The following is an 18,093-nucleotide window of genomic DNA, read 5'->3' as shown; positions in this document are numbered from 1 at the left end:
CCCTCCCAATCACAGTCGCACAATTTTACGTATGATGAACCCCAGTTTTAGTCATCGTGTTCTCTGTAGCCCTCATTTGGTGACAAAACTCGACTGAAGATCGTCTTTGTACCCATTCCGTACAAGGTACAATGCGCTCTCAAATTAAATGCCACAATGTTATTTCCATATCTAAACAGTCTATATTATTTATAAATATGAAAATTTCTTCTGGTTATTTATTGGCACTACTGGTGTAACAATAGTTATGCTCACATGATGGAAGACAAAATGTATCCTCAAATAATGTGCGACAATGAGTTTCCCATATCTAAATTTACTGTATTATTGTTTTACAAAAGAATATGTGATTCACTTTATTCTTACTACTGGTGTTACTTACGGGTTGAGCTACATCTGAAGCCTAAAACCTGAATTCCGTTCTTTATACCCAGTTGATACAAGGCACAATGGAACCTCAAATTAAGTGTCACATTGTTCTTTCCATATCACACACACAGAGACACACTGCCACTCATAATCGCCAAGACAGATTATAGGGGAAAGGATTGGGTCAACAGGTGAAAGCCTTTCTTCTACTGTGAGTCTCAGGAGTAGTTGTATCTTTGGACAAGGTTCCACACAGAGGAAAGTTCGATATCTGACTATAGATGAAAATTCTATTTTTACATCATAGGTAAAATAGCACTATAAAATAAACAAAAGTTGTTTGTATTACTTATCACAATATCTAAAGATATGTTTTATATTGGTACAAAATTAATGCTCACTTTATTTGCACTACTGGCGTGATTTACACGTTAATCTACACATGGCACCAAAAACTTGGCCGTGATTCGAACCTTGTACCAACATGGTGCAAAGTGCAAAGGCTTGCTGTACTACACGGCTATGAACCTCAGAAGCAGTAATATCTTTAGAGAAGTGTAATATTACTGATATTGACAAAAAATATTATAAAACTTTTTAATCACTTCTGCTGATGGAAAAGCTCCTAAAATGGCAGAATGGAGCATAGAAAATTTTCACTTGTTAATAATGAAGTTAACACAGAGCATAGATTTAAGTTTCAGGAAGTCGTTTCTTAAAGTATATGTATGGACTGTAGCCATGTATGGAAGTGAAACGGGGAAGATAAATAGTTTGGACAAGAAGAGAATATAAGCTTTCGAAATGTGGTGCTACAGAATAATGCTGAAGATTAGATGGGTAGATCACATAACTAATGAGGAGGTATTGAACACAATTGGGGAGAAGAGGAATTTGTGGCACAACTTGACTAGAAGAAGGGATCGGTTGGTAGGACATGTTCTGAGGCATCAGGGGATCTCCAATTTAGTATTGGAGGACAGCGTATAGGGTAAAAACCGTAGAGGGAGGCCAAGAGATTAATACACTGAGCAGATTGCGGTAGGTACGGGAAGATGAAGAGGCTTGCACAGGATAGAGTAGCATGGAGAGCTGCACCAAACCAGTCTCAGGACTGAGGACCACAACAACAACAACAATAATGAAGTTGTATTCCGCTATCCAGCATCAGATTCCCACAGACCGACGAGAACGTTGACCGACGGCATTGTTTAGACTTTAGAGGCCAGTGACAGATCTCAGAATTATGCAGTTTGCATAATTACGTTGCCCGGATACTGATATAAATGATCGGTAAAAGAGATCTCGGGGACGCTGAATAAAAGTTTGATAAAGTAATTGCCAACTGAACACAAGTGGCGTTCAATTGTGGCCACCATACAATTCGTCGGCGACTCTCCATCGCTGCAGCTTGAAAAAGTTCTAAAATACAACATAATAAATTGAGATGCGACATTAATGGAAGAGGAAAGTCGGTTTCTTGATTCAAACGTGGCACTTATAATTATTTAACCAAAAGTTGCAGACACGGGAGCGACACATACATTTTATGATACAGCTGTCGAAAACAAACGAGAGAGAGAGAGATCACAGCTCCTACTTTTATTAGTCCAAAACAAATTGCTGCGACAGCCTTCGACTTGCTTTATAGAGCATTCTTTTTAAATTAAATTTCAATGTACAAACATTTCTCTGTAACATTCTTTATCAGAACAGCACAAAAATACAACCCCTATATTAAATAATGACCTTTTCTCCTCACTTTACAGATTTATTTACACAGGAAAAAATTATTCTTAATATCATTTAGCATTACTAAAAGGTTTGGGGCACATTTTATTAATTATTCAAAAAGTATCATTTCAGAAGATTCTCTACTGAGGAATATTCAATCTCTGGCCGTGAACGAAAACTGGATCCTTGCACCAAAAGTAAAATAGAGTTTAAAAGAAAGGAAGAATTGTTTGCATTGCCTATCAAAACACTTAAAGATATGTTGTTTAACTAACACGTTTCGTATTGTTTACTAGTTAGATAGACGACATCTAGGCTTACATTTTCCGACTTATAAAGCTTAAAAATCTGATCAAACACACTTGATAACGTAAATTCTCTGAAAGCAAAGTAGTTACTAATTCATTCTCCTGTCATTGTATCTCCAAATCGGTACAGAAACAACAACAACTGCACATAAGACCCTTGTGTCGTTTTTGTTTACATATAGTCAATCTCGCGTCCTTGTCAAATTTAAATCATTCTTTATACTTAATTATTCTTTACAAACTGACCTTGAGTGAGAAATGTGGGAGCTGTTATGGGTAGCGAGTAGAGGGATTTGTTGCCAGTCTTGTAGGAAATATTTTCACTGGGTGAAGGGGGGGATGCAGTGGGGAGAATGTTGGGAGAACAGAAGAGGTTCTCTCCTGAAACTGCAGAATATGCAGTAGGAATATTTTGATTAGGGAACAGGAAAGAAAAATCTGTGCCCTTCAGGCACAGTTGGAGGAAGCAAGGAAGGAACTGATAATGATCAAGGGAGATAGGGGGAGTAGGGTGGTTGGGAACTGGCAGCTGGTAGGAGGATAGGAAGAAAGAGAACCTGATCTGACAGTTTTATCATCAACATCAGAAACAGTTATCTACCACTACCAGAGTTAAGTGGAGAAGAGCCTAGGGTAGAATGAGGAGCAGGAAATGTGCAACACACTTCAACTGAGGCCAAGAAGCCTAGGAATGTACAAAGTGTTAGGAAGAAGAAAGTTCTGCTGCTAGGTAGTAGCCATGTAGCCATGGGTGAGGTGTGGGCCATCAGTTACAGGAAAGTTTAGGGGCAGCGTACCAGACCACCAGTATCTTCAAGCCAAATGCAGATCTAAGTCATGTGATAGAGGACTTAGGGTCTTTATGTAAGGATTTTACAAAAGAGGTCCATATAGTGATAGTGGGTGGGATGGGAAACGATTTGGACAGGGATGGGGCATATGACATAGGTGGTGACCTGGACAAAATAGCTTCCCTGACTCATGGCACCAACGTAGACTTTGTTGAGCTGTTCCAGCATCATAATCGACCACACCTGTGAGGCGAATCAATGTGGAGTTTGGGATGGGTCTGAGGATAGCCAGCTTTGCTCATGTTTCTCTGGTGCCCATCAGGACTATCAACACAGGGGGTTTCACTAGGCATGGCCTACACCTAAACAGGACTCGGAAGGGAAGATTCACGAAAATATAGGGGGGGGGGGGGAATCTCGGGCCCACATGGTCAAATACCTGATGTCATGGGTAGGAAAAAAAAGTCTTTTTAGGATATATCGAGACAACAGGTTCCCCTGCCTAAAGGATATCTCCAGCAGTTTAAAAAATATTGAAACAATCACTCACAAGACAGATTTTAACACTCCAAATATCACGCATACCAGATATCACAAATAAAAACAAACCTCTGGAAAGAGTAACATGGGGGCATTTCACAGACTTAACAATCCTTCATAAAAACATACAGTCAATAAGAAATAAAATACAGCTACTGGAAGTTGAGCTCCAATCGTTGAAGTGGACAGTAGTTTGTGTTGCTGAGTGCTAGTGTAGAGAGACAGAAATTCAACACATAGTATTATCATTGTATGAAAGGGCAAACTCTAACTGCAGAACTGCTTCAACAGGTGGAGGATCATGCGTTTATATCAGAAAAGTAACTCAGTTCAGATCAAGACATGACCTCAGTACAGAAATTGAAGACAAACACTTTGAAATATCAGCCATTGAATTAAGAGGGCTTGATATCACCAAGAAAATAATCATTTTGTGTTTGTATGGATCTCCCAGTGGTAGTATGGACACTTTTTTCAATAAATTAACAGAAGTTCTGGATAAAGTCTCAAGCACAAAGGTCAACATAATTTTGTGTGGGGACATAAACATCAACACTAATATCATACATGAATCCAGCAGCACCCTCATAAATACCCTTCAAAGTTTTGGCAAGACCCTATTGGTCAATAGTGCAACAAGGGTTACTACAATGACTGCATCAGTAATTGACGATGTGACCACAAATATGGACATGGAAAAATGTGATGCAGCTGTAAAAGATCTCAGGCTATCAGACCACCTCTGTCAAATAACAACAGTAAAATCAGGCATCGAATCATTTTCAAAACTACAAGCCTAAAAAAAGACACATATCAGAAATAAAAAAAAAGATTTTTCAAAAGACCTAGTAAAACAAAGCTAGGATGAAGTGTATAAGGAAACCTAGGTGAATATGAAATTCTCCACATTATTTAAATTGAAATTTGAAAAGGCATTTCCAAAACTATACATGTCCGTATCAACATCTCACAAAAACAGATGGATAACAGCAGGTATTAAGCAGTCCTCCCAAACACTTAAATAGCTGAGTTCCATGAAAAAGAGTCGCAATGATCCATAATTCTTAAATTTCTATCACAGATACAAAAAGATCTATAGAAAAGTCATTTAATGACAAAATAACATATAATGCAGAGAATAAAAGTGAAGCAATCTGGGATATTATAAAAAAGGAAATGGGGAGAGGCAAACAACTGCAGAATAACATGCTGCTAAGGTAGGGGGATAATGTAATAAATGATCCACAACACTTAGCAAACTATTTAAACGAGCATTTTTCAAGCATTGCAGAGAAGATACAGCAAAAATTCCCCAAAACAATTATAACACCTGTAAATAATGTTGCACTAAATACAATGATGTTACTTCCAACCACAGAGAATGAAGTCAATAAAACTATTCCAAAACTAAAACATAAGAAGTCAGTAGGCGTAGATGAAGAACCAATGTGCTTACTGATACAATGCATAGAGATTATACAAGGCCCAATAACAAATATAATAAATGAATCCTTCACATCAGGGACATTTCCAGAGCAGTTAAAACAGGCAAGAGTTGTATCTTTGCTTAAGAAAGGTAATGCAGAAGACATAGATAATTACTGGCCCATGCCCCTGCTGTCACCATTCTCAAAAATAATAGAAGCAATTATGAAAGATTAATGAATTACCTGAATACATGCAATCTTTGAAGCGAATCATATTTTGATTTCCAAAGTGGCAAAAATACGTAGTCAGCCATCGTAGAATACACAAAAGGTGTACTTGATGCTCTTGACAAAGATGAGTGTGGCACAGGCATATTTTTGGATCCTTGTAAGGCCTCTGATATAGTCGACCACAAGATTCTATTAAATAAATTAGAAGCATTGGGAATAAGAGGGGTCGCAGATGACTGGTTTCGATCGTACCTAGCAGATAGGGTACAAAGAGTAGAGATACATATAATTCAAATAGATCCAAATATTTCGTAAAACACTTATCAGAACCAAAATACATAAACACTCTGCCGTCCGGCGACACCACAGTGATACTGTGCACGAAATAGCAGTCAACGACCGCCGACACCACATTGGTGTCGTGAACATAGTATCGAGCAGTGGCCGGCGACTGTACTTTAGTATCTTTTGCATTCTGTTGGTGTTTTGTTTAGGTAACAATAAGTTACACATGTCGACAAGTTTTTTTTATTTTTATAAGTACTTGTGCCATTTCATCATGGCAGATGAAAGAGACAATATGATTATTTATAATGAAGGTGCAGAGCAAAACTTGGAGGTTGCCACTACATCATATATGTCTCATCATGATCCGGTTGACAGACTTTCCAGTCACATAAACAGCACCAAGTAATAGGCCTATGTATTTCTGAAACGAATAAATGAAAACGAAGAAACTGCTACGTATGTTCCAAAATCAAAAATCTTGTGGAGTTGAGTTACATCTTGGAGTCTGTTTTGCTGCATATCATATGAAAGAGAAATACCAAGTACCAAAGACAACGGAAATAAACAAATATATGAAACAAACAAATTTTGTATTTATTTACATACGTAAATCTTCGAAATTTCATGAAAGTAGGGGAACAGGGGTGAGAACCTATGAGAACTAACGATGAGATTAGTAAAACGTTACAATTTATAATCTCCCAATAATGTCAAGAACAGTCAGAGACAAGCCAAGTAATCCGAATTAGCGCTGCCGGCGCCAAGCGGATAAATTTTTACGTGACGTGCAGAAGGCAAAAACCTTAATGTAGGGGTTCTGCAAGGTAGCATATTAGGACCAATACTATTCCTGATGTACATCAATGACTTTCCTGGTAGTGTTACTCATGGTGAACAATTTCTCTTCGCTGATGACAGCAATATTATAGTCACCGAGAAAAGCAGAGAACTCCTTGCAGAGAAATCAAATGAAGCTCTCAAGGAAGTGACATTGAACATAAAGAAAACTAATGCCATGAATTTTAGTTTGAAGAGGGAAAATGACAATGTTAAATTAAATGTAGATGGCACCCCCATAGACTGTGTAACAAATTCAAAATTTCTAGGAATGAATATTGAGTCTCAGTTGAAGTGATGTGAACACCCAGCGAACATACAGTTTTCAAATTCCAGGAAAGAGCCATAAGAATAATAACCAAAAATAGCAGTTGAGACCATTATAAATACCTGTTCCGAACACTGGGATTTTAACTGCTCCATATGAATACATTTACCAGTAAGCTGTACACATCAAAAATAACATTGGTAATTACAGCACAAACGGCTCTGTCCATGACCATGGAGCAAGAGCTGTCTCAACTTACATTTACCAAGAAAAATAAACCTAAAACTCAAAACAGATTTTCTACCAAGGAATAAAACTGTACAATAAATTACCAAAAGAGATTAAAGAAATTGCAAAAATACACTTATTTAACAAGGCAGCTAAAATACCTGTAATGTAATATATTTATACATCGAAGGATTACTTAGACAAAACAAAATAGGGGTTTGGTTAAGAGAGATATACAAATAAATAATAATAATAATGATTACAAAACATTCAACATTCCACATAACACTTTCACAATTTTTCCTTCTTTTTTCCTTTTCTAGAAAAACCTACCCCTCAAGCTACACATAGCGCAATACTAACACCTCTTCCTCTTTCTGAGCTCAACATCCCACTCATTATAGAGGGATGCTGACTCAGTTTTTCAGGATAGCAAATAGGAAGTTGTGGTGCAGAAAATGGCCCAGAGATCACAGTGTGTGTGTTTGTGTGAAGTGTTATGTAATACTGCGTGTATAGTGTGTGCAGTGACTGGTAGTGAGATATGAGTAAACAGTGTGGCATTAAATTATTTATTATGTTTTTTGTAAAAAAAGTATTGTATACCGGGAGCAAATGTTCAAAAGTTCAAAAAATGTTTGAATATGTGTGAATTCCTATGGGACCAAACTGTTGAGGTCATCGGTCCCTAGACTTACACACAACTTAAACTAACTGATGATGCTAAGAAAAACACACACACCCATGCCCAAGGGAGTACTCGAACCTCCGGCAGGAGGGACCGAGCAGTCAGTGACATGGTGCCTCTAACAGCGCATCCACTCCGTGTGGCCAGGAGCAAATCTAATGATTGTCTCTAACTAGAAGACTGTAAATGTATGTGTATACGAATAAGCTTATTTTAAATTGGTCTAAACTTGTAAATACTTTGACATGTCGTATATCCTTGTAAAAAGAGATCTATGGATGAATAAAACTGCTACTACTACTACTACTACTACTACTACTACCACTACTTCTATAATGGTACATAAAACACACAGCTCATTTTTTTGAAACTACTAGTTTAACTTACAGATTAAGTGACCCTTGACGCCAAAAACTGGCTGTGGTTCTATCTTCCTATGAAAAGGGCAACAGTACTTTAAAAATAGAAAAATTATCTGCATTATTTGTCAAAATACGCAAATACTGGTTCTATATCAGTACAAAACATATGAGGCTCACTTTATTGGCACTACTCGTCTAATGTAAAGGTTAAGATACACTCAGGAGCCAAAACACGATTGTGGCTCGATTTTTGTATACACATGGTGCAAGAAACAGTGTTACAATGTTATTTCCACAACCCACACGCAAACACACCGTCAGTCATAACCTCCAAGACGGGATAGAAATTTAATGTGGAGCATCACTTAATCTACACACTTGCGTAATATGGAAGGATAACGACAAAAACAGTAATACTTTACCTCACCAAGCACCTTTTACAGGGAAGAAGATAATGCATCATGTATTACACAGAAATAATGTAATATATATTACTGACTGTTTAATGTAATTTTATTACGTTCGATCTTGGGCCTGCTTGATGCTATGTTACTGGTGCTAAGGGATAAAATCTTCATAATCTAACATTTTAGAATTTTAAAGCAGATGTTCTTCGTAAGCAAAGTTTAGGTACCAGTGTTTTTATGAGAAGGAGAACACGCTTTTTAAGGACCAGCCTTGAAAACCTCTCATCCCCAACTGTCTGCATTAAATCATCAACATAACATCAAGAACGATGAAGGTGCGCAGCTCACAGTGGAAGAGGCGAATGCTTCTTGCTCGTGCATTTAGTGAAATATGATGTGCTTAGAGATTACAATAACAATTCCTTGATGCACATGTGCAGACAACACGTCTCCTCCTGTCTGAGATCTTGCTAAGTCGGTTCGGTGAAATAAGACACTCTTGGAAGCCTCTCAACAATTCCTTGACTGTTCTTGTGTGGACTTCAACAAGTCTTGCAAGAGAGTTTAGTTCTCACATACAAAGTCAATGGTTTTGGTGGTGATCTGAACACCTTTACACAAGTAAACATGAAAATAATACAGTTGTTCAAGAAAAGCTGATTTGCAGATTTTGCCCTCAAAACACAGTACAGAATCAATTTGATTTTGTTAACACAGGTACATCTGTTAAAACTTAGTTAGATTTCACATATGCACTCAAATTGTAATAAGTTTTTGCATGCATGAGATGAGCTCACAAGAAGTGTTGAATGTGAATAATGGGTGAACATCCTCCGAAGTGACTTAATGGAAGTCAGGAACAGCGAGAAACTAGTAATCTTGACTGGGTTTCTGCTGATTATGCTATTAAGGCTTGAATGTGCTCAACTGTAATAGATAATGAGATATGCTTCAAGGAGCCTAGACACTTTTTGAAATCCTATTTTCTAATTTTTGAGAACAGATCAAAGAAAATTAATCAATTGCTTACAATATATCTTTCACTTGGTTGCAAATTTCTTCTGCCTGTGTCATACGAATCAAAAGAAATGTATATAATTTTCTTAAGACTTTTCGATATTACTGGATGTTAGTGTACTGCTTATCATAAGCCTATTGTAGGGTGTTGACACTATCTTTGTTACTTTCATTCAAAAAACAGATAGCTGACCAATGGACTGTTCACAGTTCTGACTGCTTAACAGTACAATATCCAGCGGGAAGAATGAACATGTAAAATTTGTCAGTATCAGAAACAAGCAAAAGGTGCCTTTTGTAGCGTATGCAGGCACTGAGTGCATGCTGAAACCAATTGTGCCACAATAAATCATAGCTGAAATTGTGGTTCATATTCTGTGAAAGTCCAATTATGTACGCCATTCATTGTAGCCTGTTATTTTCATTGTAGATGCAATAATGAATATTCAGATTTCAAATTACACAGAGGTAGTGTTCCTATGAAGTAGTTCACAAATAATCTAAATTTCATTGCCAAGGCTCTGAATGAAGTCTTGAGCAATGCAAAATAGAAAGAATGGGTATAAGTTGCAAAGAAGAACAAGGTTTTCAGTCAGCGAAGCTTTGTTGTATTTCCTATGAAGAATTTCAGGAAGATGAAATAAAAGATAGAGATCACTGTATCTTTACTGCTGCGTGTAAAGGAACTTCACGTGCTGGTTACAATTTGAACTATAGACCTAGTTATACAATACCCATTTCATTTCACAAATTGAGCAATTATGATGCTCCATTTTTTATTTTAAACATAGATGAAGATGTGATGATAATCAGTGACATAGAAATAAAAGTAATTTGGGATATGCTAATTGTTATCATCGAACATGAAGGAGTATAAATCAGCTTTGAGAAACATTGCTGTAATTCACCAAAAAAGATATTGTGATGTAAGATTCAAGTATATAGACTCGTTTACTTTTTAGTGTGTTCTTTAGAAAAGAAAGGATCATATTTAAAAACAGACGATCTTAGTGCAATAAGAAAATTTTTTTACAAATGAAACAGAGTTTAATCATGAGATTTTATATATCTCTGGTCCCTTTAGATCTAAGTTCTCTTTAATGGAATCCAGAATGGTTTGCACTCACGCTGGAGGCGGGTAGACATATTTTATTTGCTGTTTCTTGAGCAGCCTGGCTATCTCAATGGACACGCCAGCCACCACCATAGGGAAGAAAAACCAGTCCTTCATCGCACATGCAAAGAGTGTAGCACCTTTCTTCAGTAGAGGGCTATGGATGTCAGTGTCTCTGATCCATCTACAGTGGTGTTGTAGCGCCATCCTTTGGTACCTGTGTTGTTCTAGCGAGGAATATATTAGCGAGTCACTGCATCAAATGTCAGTAAGCACCTGAAGATGACGAGCAGCCATCTTGAAATATTATGCAACTGTCACAACATTATGTGATGCGATACTCATCAACCATTGAAGCAGTTACTATGTCAGGAAATTCTCAGACAGCAAAAACTATATTATTTGTGGAGGTATGTTCCATCTATGCATCTAATTGAAGGCAGTTCATATATCGCCATACACGTTTCGCTTCTTTTATTTGTGAACCATCTTCAGTGGCCTGTAATATACATATAATAAATTAATGTGCTATGTGGTAGTTACAATATGTTACTATGTTATATTTTCTCATGTTTTTTTCTTGTTTGTCAGGTTGGAATCAGCGTTTGTAGCACCAATTTCGTGATGTGAAATCATCGTTCGGTGTTACGATTTTCAGTTCTCTTAGCCCGTGTGTACGATCCTGAAGATGTGTTCATTAGTCTCCATGCTCCAGTTGGCTGATCTCTGGCGGTCTTTCACCCATATTTGTTTCAATACATCACACACATCACTTTGACTTTACACTTTGTGTTGAACATGTGCATGTTTACAATGTGTAGCATTGCCAAGTGGCATTGTGTGTTTTTCTTTTGTTTGTGTTTTGTGTGTGTGTGTGTGTGTGTGTGTGTGTGTGTGTGTGTGTGTGTGTGTGTGTGTGTGTGTGTGTGTGTGTGTTTGTTGTGTATTTTGTTGTGTGTAAATGTGTCGTTCTTTGTGGGAGCATTATATTTTTAAATGTATATTAGTATGTGTGTGTGTTTGTGTGTGTGTGTGTGTGTGTGTGTGTGTGTGTGTGTGTGAGAGAGAGAGAGAGAGAGAGAGAGAGAGAGAGAGAAAGAGAGAGAGAGAGAGAGAAAGAGAGAGAGAGAGAGAGAGAGAGAGGGAGGTGGGAAGAGAGAGAGAAAGAGAGAGAGAGAAAGGATGGACAGGAAGGTTCTTTAATCTCTGATTATGTTTCAGCTCTCTGTTTGTTATAGTTTTACTGGCTAATATGATCAGGGAGTTAATGCTTGTATGGGTATAGTCATTAAGTACAATCTTTTTCATAACAAGGGCTCTTTGTACGTGAAAATTTTCTTGATATGTCAGGAGCTTTTTGTTGACATTACCCACTCTAATAACTGTCTTGTGTTCCATGTTGAATTGTTGACATTCATGTTTTATCAACTGTTTTGCGAAGATCGTATAATGGTTCTTTTCATATTTCCAACTTCTTATATGTCCTTTATATCTAGTTTTGAAGTTCCTACTTGCAAACCCCAGATATAGTGATTCATATTCTTGGCACTCTGACTGGTGTATACCTGTTCCTTGATATTTATCTGGTCTCTCTGTTGTTTTTAAATGTGATTGGAATGTGTCTCTTGTTCTGTAAGCAATGTGTAATTCCAGTTTGTTTAATATATTTGCTATCTTGTATGTTGCTTTGTCTTTGTGGGTTAAATTGTACCTTTTTTCTGTTAGCTGTGTCATTGTGTTTCTGCTTTGTGTTTCTGTGTGTGCTACAGTGTCTTTAGTGTTGTGTTTTCTGCTTGTTTTCATTTTTCTTTGCTTCTATTTTAATATTTTGGTTTGACCTTTTTTTTACTATAAGGGTGCTGTAACCATTGTTTCTGGCATTGAGTGGAATATTATTTAGTCTGTGTAACATCTGTTTTGGGGCCACTAACTTCTGATTTTGCAGGTGGTTGGATGAAGCATGTATAATTGTGTTTGTGGCTGTTGGCTTTCTGAAGATGCCAAATGTGTGTTTATTGTGGTCTCTTGTTATATCCAAAAAAATCTATTTGCTTTATATTTCTTTTGCCATGGTGAATTGAATATTTGCATATATATTGTTTATGCCTGTATTAAGTTTGCCAGTTTTCTCTGTTGGTTCATCAACCATACAGATTATGTCATCCACATATCAGTACCAGTAAATAAGTTTCTATCCTTTCTTTGGGGTGACTGTATCAAAGAGTGTGTTTTCTACATCTACATCTACATTTATACTCCGCAAGCCACCCAACGGTGTGTGGCGGAGGTCACTTTACGAGCCACTGTCATTACCTCCCTTTTCTGTTCCAGTCGCGTATGGTTCACGGGAAGAACGACTGTCTGAAAGCCTCCGTGCGCGCTCGAATCTCTCTAATTTTACATTCGTGATCTCCTCGGGAGGTATAAGTATGGGGAAGTAATATATTCGATACCTCATCCAGAAACGCACCCTCTCGAAATCTGGCGAGCAAGCTACACCGCGATGCAGAGCGCCTCTCTTGCAGAGTCTGCCACTTGAGTTTGCTAAACATCTCCATAACGCTATCACAGTTACCAAATAACCCTGCGACGAAACGCGCCGCTCTTCTTTGGATCTTCTCTGTCTCCTTCGTCAACCCGATCTGCTATGGATCCCACACTGATGAGCAATACTCAAGTATAGGTCGAACGAGTGTTTTGAAAGCCACCTCCTTTGTTGATGGACTACATTTTCTAAGGACTCTCCCAATGAATCTCAACCTGGTACCCGCCTTACCAACAATTAATTTTATATGATCACTTCACTTCAAATCGTTCCGCACACATAGTCCCAGATATTTTACAGAAGTAACTACTACCAGTGTTTGTTCCGCTATCATATAATCATACAATAAAGGATCCTTCTTTCTATGTATTCGCAATACATTACATTTGTCTATGTTAAGGGTCAGTTGCCACTCCCTGCACCAAGTGTCTATCCGCTGCAGATCTTCCTGAATTTCGCTACAATTTTCTGTGTGGTTGATGAATATGTTTGCCAATGTTCCTGATATTGGGAATCCCATTGGAAGCCCATCTTCATATAAGTAAAGTTCTTTTTCAAATTAGAAGTAATTTTAAGGTGCATTGCTTTGATGGGTTTAGTTATGTTGGCTGCAGGTAGTGTTTTGTATGCCAGTAAGTATTCTTCAATTAGTTTTATTGTGTCTGCAGTGGATATTGAGGTGTACATGTTCTCTACATCAAAAGAGATGAATGATGCTGTTTGTATCTTTTATTTGTTTTATGAGTTCATTTGTGTCTTTCACTGTTCTGCTGTTCTTCATGTCAAAATGTTGCATTATGATTTTGTTCATGTGTTTTGCCATATGGTTAGATGGTGCATTCATGGAATTAATAATAGGCCTGAACAGATTAAGGTGTTTGTGGACCTTGGGTTGGCTTCTGAGTGATGGTGCTTTTGGGTTCTTCTCTGTGATGTATTGTTTTTATTTGTACTTTAGTATGTATCTAATGTCATTGAGGCTGTTTATTTTGTATGTCTGGGAAAGTGCTGTTGGATCAGATTTGAGTTTTGTGATATTGTTAGAGGAGATCAAGTCTCTAGTTTTTTTCCATATACTGTTGTGTGTAATGCTGTTTCCTTTATCAGCTCTTGTGAGTGTGATGTTGTTGGCTTCTACTTTTCCTTTCTTTTTGGTGCTGTTTTCTGTTTTGCTCTTTCTTTGAGATGGTGATAATGTTGCTTATTTCTTTCTTCACAAGTTCTTGTGTAAGCCCCATATTTGCAGTGTTATTTTCTTATCTCTCTTCGTCTGTCAGCATGATTTCTGTTTCTATAATCAGATTTTCTATGTAGTGGTTATCTATTTTTCTACTGATGCTTCTCTAATAGCTGTGTTTCTTTCTCCATTAATTCTGTATCTGTGAGATTTATTAGTTTTGGGTGAAATTTTGATGGTGGGTGTGTTGTACTTTGTTGGGATTATGTTTCTGGTTATTTTTGCAAGTGAGTGTTCTCATTTTTCGTTTGTATTTGTTCTGTGTATATTGCAGTGTTCTTGCTGCAATGTGTTCAATACGCACACGCACACACACACAAATATCGATTAAAAAAATCAGGCTCCCACAAAGAACGACACACATATTCACACACACATGTACAAATACCCACACACAGACACATACACAAAACAAATGGAAAAAATCAAACCACACACACAACACAAACAAAAGTCAAAAGGTAAACATACAGCTACAGTTGGCAATACTACACACTGTAAACAGACACATGTTCAACACAAAATGTCAAGTAATGTATGAGGTGTGTTGAAACATATATACGTTGAAAAACGTTAAAAAAACTCCGGAAATTGGCCAACTGGAACATGGAGAATAATGAATACATCCCCAGGATCACACACATGGGCTAACAGTGTTGATAATCGTAAGTAACACCGAACAATGATTTCAGATCACTAAATTTGTGTTACAAAAGTTGATTCTAACTTGCCAAACAAGAGAAAAATATGACAGAACGTAGCATAATAACATATTGTAACTACCACATAATAAATTTATTATGTGTATATAAAGAAACATGTGTTACAGGCCACTGAAGATGCTTCACAACTAAAAGAAGCGAAAATTGTACAGCAATAAATAAACTGCCTTCAATTAGTTGCGTAGACGGAACATTCCTCCGCGAATTTTGAAACAACTAAGGAATGATGGAAAACAGAAAAAGACTATATTACTCACTAAAGAAATTTAAAACAATGGTTGCATCATAAATTGGAATTAATAAAAAGGTTTATAAAATTTTATCATTTAACAACCTCCCTAGGTGAAACTATACGTTGAGGTAAATGCACAGAAAAGGGTGAATACAATTATGATTTCAAAAAATGGCTCTGAGCACTATGCGACTTAACGTCTAAGGTCATCAGTCGCCTAGAACTTAGAACTAATTAAACCTAACTAACCTAAGGACGTCACACACATCCATGCCCGATTCAGGATTCGAACCTGCGAGCATAGCGGTAGCTCGGCTCCAGACTGTAGTGCCTAGAACCGCACGGCCACTCCGGCCGGCAATGATTTCAGAAAGAATTTTTGAAACATATGAATAACTGCATATTTGGTAAAATGAAGAAGAAAAGTGTATACTTAAGGAAAATCTTATTGCTATTTAATTGAATAAACTTGATGTTGTGTTTGATTAACTAACAGAAATTGGAATAATTATTTTAGACAATTCAAAGATTCATCCTGTTGACATTCCCTATGGCTAGATATATTGAAAAATTTTCTATAACATATGTTAAACTGTGTTATACTGAACCTAAAAGTTTATTTTATCATATTAACCTCCAAATATTCATGATGATACCAATAATGACATCCCTACCCGGTCTGATACCTCAGGTTTCCTAGAAGACATCAAACAGAACATCTCACTTCTAAACAAAAAGAAAACAGTATTAGTGAAAGACGAGTTAAATAGGGAACCTCTGGTCGAATTTACTGGGCTGAAAGCTAAACACGAGGACCCACATCGCTTGGAAACAGCGGTTCTCCCCCTCAAAAGTCGACTCGTATCCCAGATGGCTTTGACGCTGTTTTACGTCCAGAAAACAGGTACTGCCAAAGCCCGCCTCTAATCAAGCTGCACGTGCGACTTTCTTCTTTCAATCGACTGCTCGTAGCAAGTGAGTCTACTGCAGCGCCCCTGGCTGATTATTTCTGTACTGAGACTCCCTTATCAAATGCATTCAGTTTAGTGTGGACGTCGGAGCAAAAATTACGTGTGTTGCCAGTGTTGCGTGTTGTGAAAGTGAGGTTATGATGGAACATCCTTCTTAAAACAGTTGGTTTATCGTAACGGCATTAAGTGGATGGGAAATGAATCGTAACTTTATCTACGGCCTGTACTTTAGTTTATAGCCTATGGAACTTACATGCTAGATGCTCATAGTTGTTACACAGAAACTTCAAAAGTAACTTTAAGAAATCATACGTCTGACTGTAATGTGCAGTGAGTATTTCCTGTTGTTACAGAGCTGCTGTGTCGTTTGTTTGCCGACAGGGATATTTATTGGCACCCTCGTATCCATGGCGGTGACGGGCGTTCTGTGCGAGACCGTCGGTGGCTGGCCGCTTCCCTTCTACGTTTTCGGAGGCGTCGGACTACTGTGGTGCGTGCCTTGGTTCTTCCAGGCTGCAGATTCGCCGTCGCAGCACCCGTACATCGACCCAGCCGAACGCAACTACATCAAGGCTACAATACGGTCAGCTGCTAAGGTAACATACCCATTCACTACCTCTTCCTGTGCCACAAAATAATGACCTTGTAAATTTACTGTAATTTCCCTGTTGTGACGGTCTGCAGGTGTCCCATACGGCCTCTGCTAGCTGAAAGTTGTGAGAGGTTTACCATACTATTTTTTTAAATCACATTTGCCATTTCGCATAAAAATACCTCAAACTTGTCAGCCGCTTTACTACAGTTGTGGTGCTGTCTCTACCAAAGACAAAGTTTAAAGTTGATCAGACATGCTCCTCATTTTTGAATTTTACTATTATTTGTATTTTTCTTGTTATATTCGTCAGACACATTGTCATAGAGTCGTCAGAACCTAGTAAGCTGAACGCCGTCAACAAGATAGTGCTTGCCATGTATAAGCTATCACTCCAACGCTGACTTAAAAATGTAAATGTTCGTAGCAACCTAAGAGCCATTTTATTACGCCATCGCTTTGCAGTAACAGACACTGACCACCGAGAAACAGAGAGAATTGTCACTGAACTCACGGTCAGGAGACGTGGTGTTCAAGTCGTCATCTGTGTTTTGTGCGTTGAGTAAATAAGAGGCAAAATTCTTAATGGTACCACTGAGAATGTTACGATCGATTTCCTTCCTTATCCCTAAAAAATCCGAACTTGGGCTCTTTACCTAACCTCCCCGTCGTCAACGGTACGTCAAAAATCAATCTCTACCCTGTGCGTCTTAAAAATATATATCACTAAATGAGTCATTTATATAAGTTGTAATTGTTAGGCTTTTTCATGATGGTAGGAAATTTCACCTGCTGGTTTTAAAAATCAGTGGTTATAAAATGTTAATTTAAATTAGCTTCTAAATGAGACCAATATGGAGAAATATGAAGATAATATTTTCAATTTTTCCAGAATACAATTTTGAGCATTATGCCGTCATTTTCATAGAGTACAGTTTGTATTATGCTCCTGCTATTTAAATCTATAAATCTATTTAACCTATTTTTATACAAAACATTTTAATATTAAAGTTGATATTTAAATTGATATAAATTATTTTTATGCATTGTTTTTGATTCTTTTAACTGCGTTATGTGGTATTTTTCCTGCTGAAACTGTTTTGGCAGTTGAACATAAATTAGAATTTTTTATGATACAGTATGGGATTATTGCAGATTTTTGCGTTAATCAATCACCATTCAATC

At 37.4% G+C, this 18,093-nt stretch overlaps 1 protein-coding gene across 1 annotated transcript in view; it reads left to right on the top strand.

Annotated features, from left to right (window-relative positions):
• The window catches only part of LOC124790041 (sialin-like), a 122,828-nt gene that overhangs the window by 42,978 nt on the left and 61,757 nt on the right, over positions 1-18,093 (top strand). Inside the window, exon 5 of the mRNA XM_047257598.1 lies at positions 16,698-16,912. Within this exon, the coding sequence (XP_047113554.1) occupies positions 16,698-16,912 (215 nt within the window). The remainder of the gene's footprint in view (positions 1-16,697; positions 16,913-18,093) is intronic.

The sequence above is a fragment of the Schistocerca piceifrons genome, chromosome 3 (assembly GCF_021461385.2).
Source record: "Schistocerca piceifrons isolate TAMUIC-IGC-003096 chromosome 3, iqSchPice1.1, whole genome shotgun sequence".
NCBI lineage: Eukaryota > Metazoa > Arthropoda > Insecta > Orthoptera > Acrididae > Schistocerca > Schistocerca piceifrons.
The sequence above is the reverse complement of the archived record's forward strand: the minus strand, read 5'-3'. Positions and strand labels throughout refer to the sequence as shown.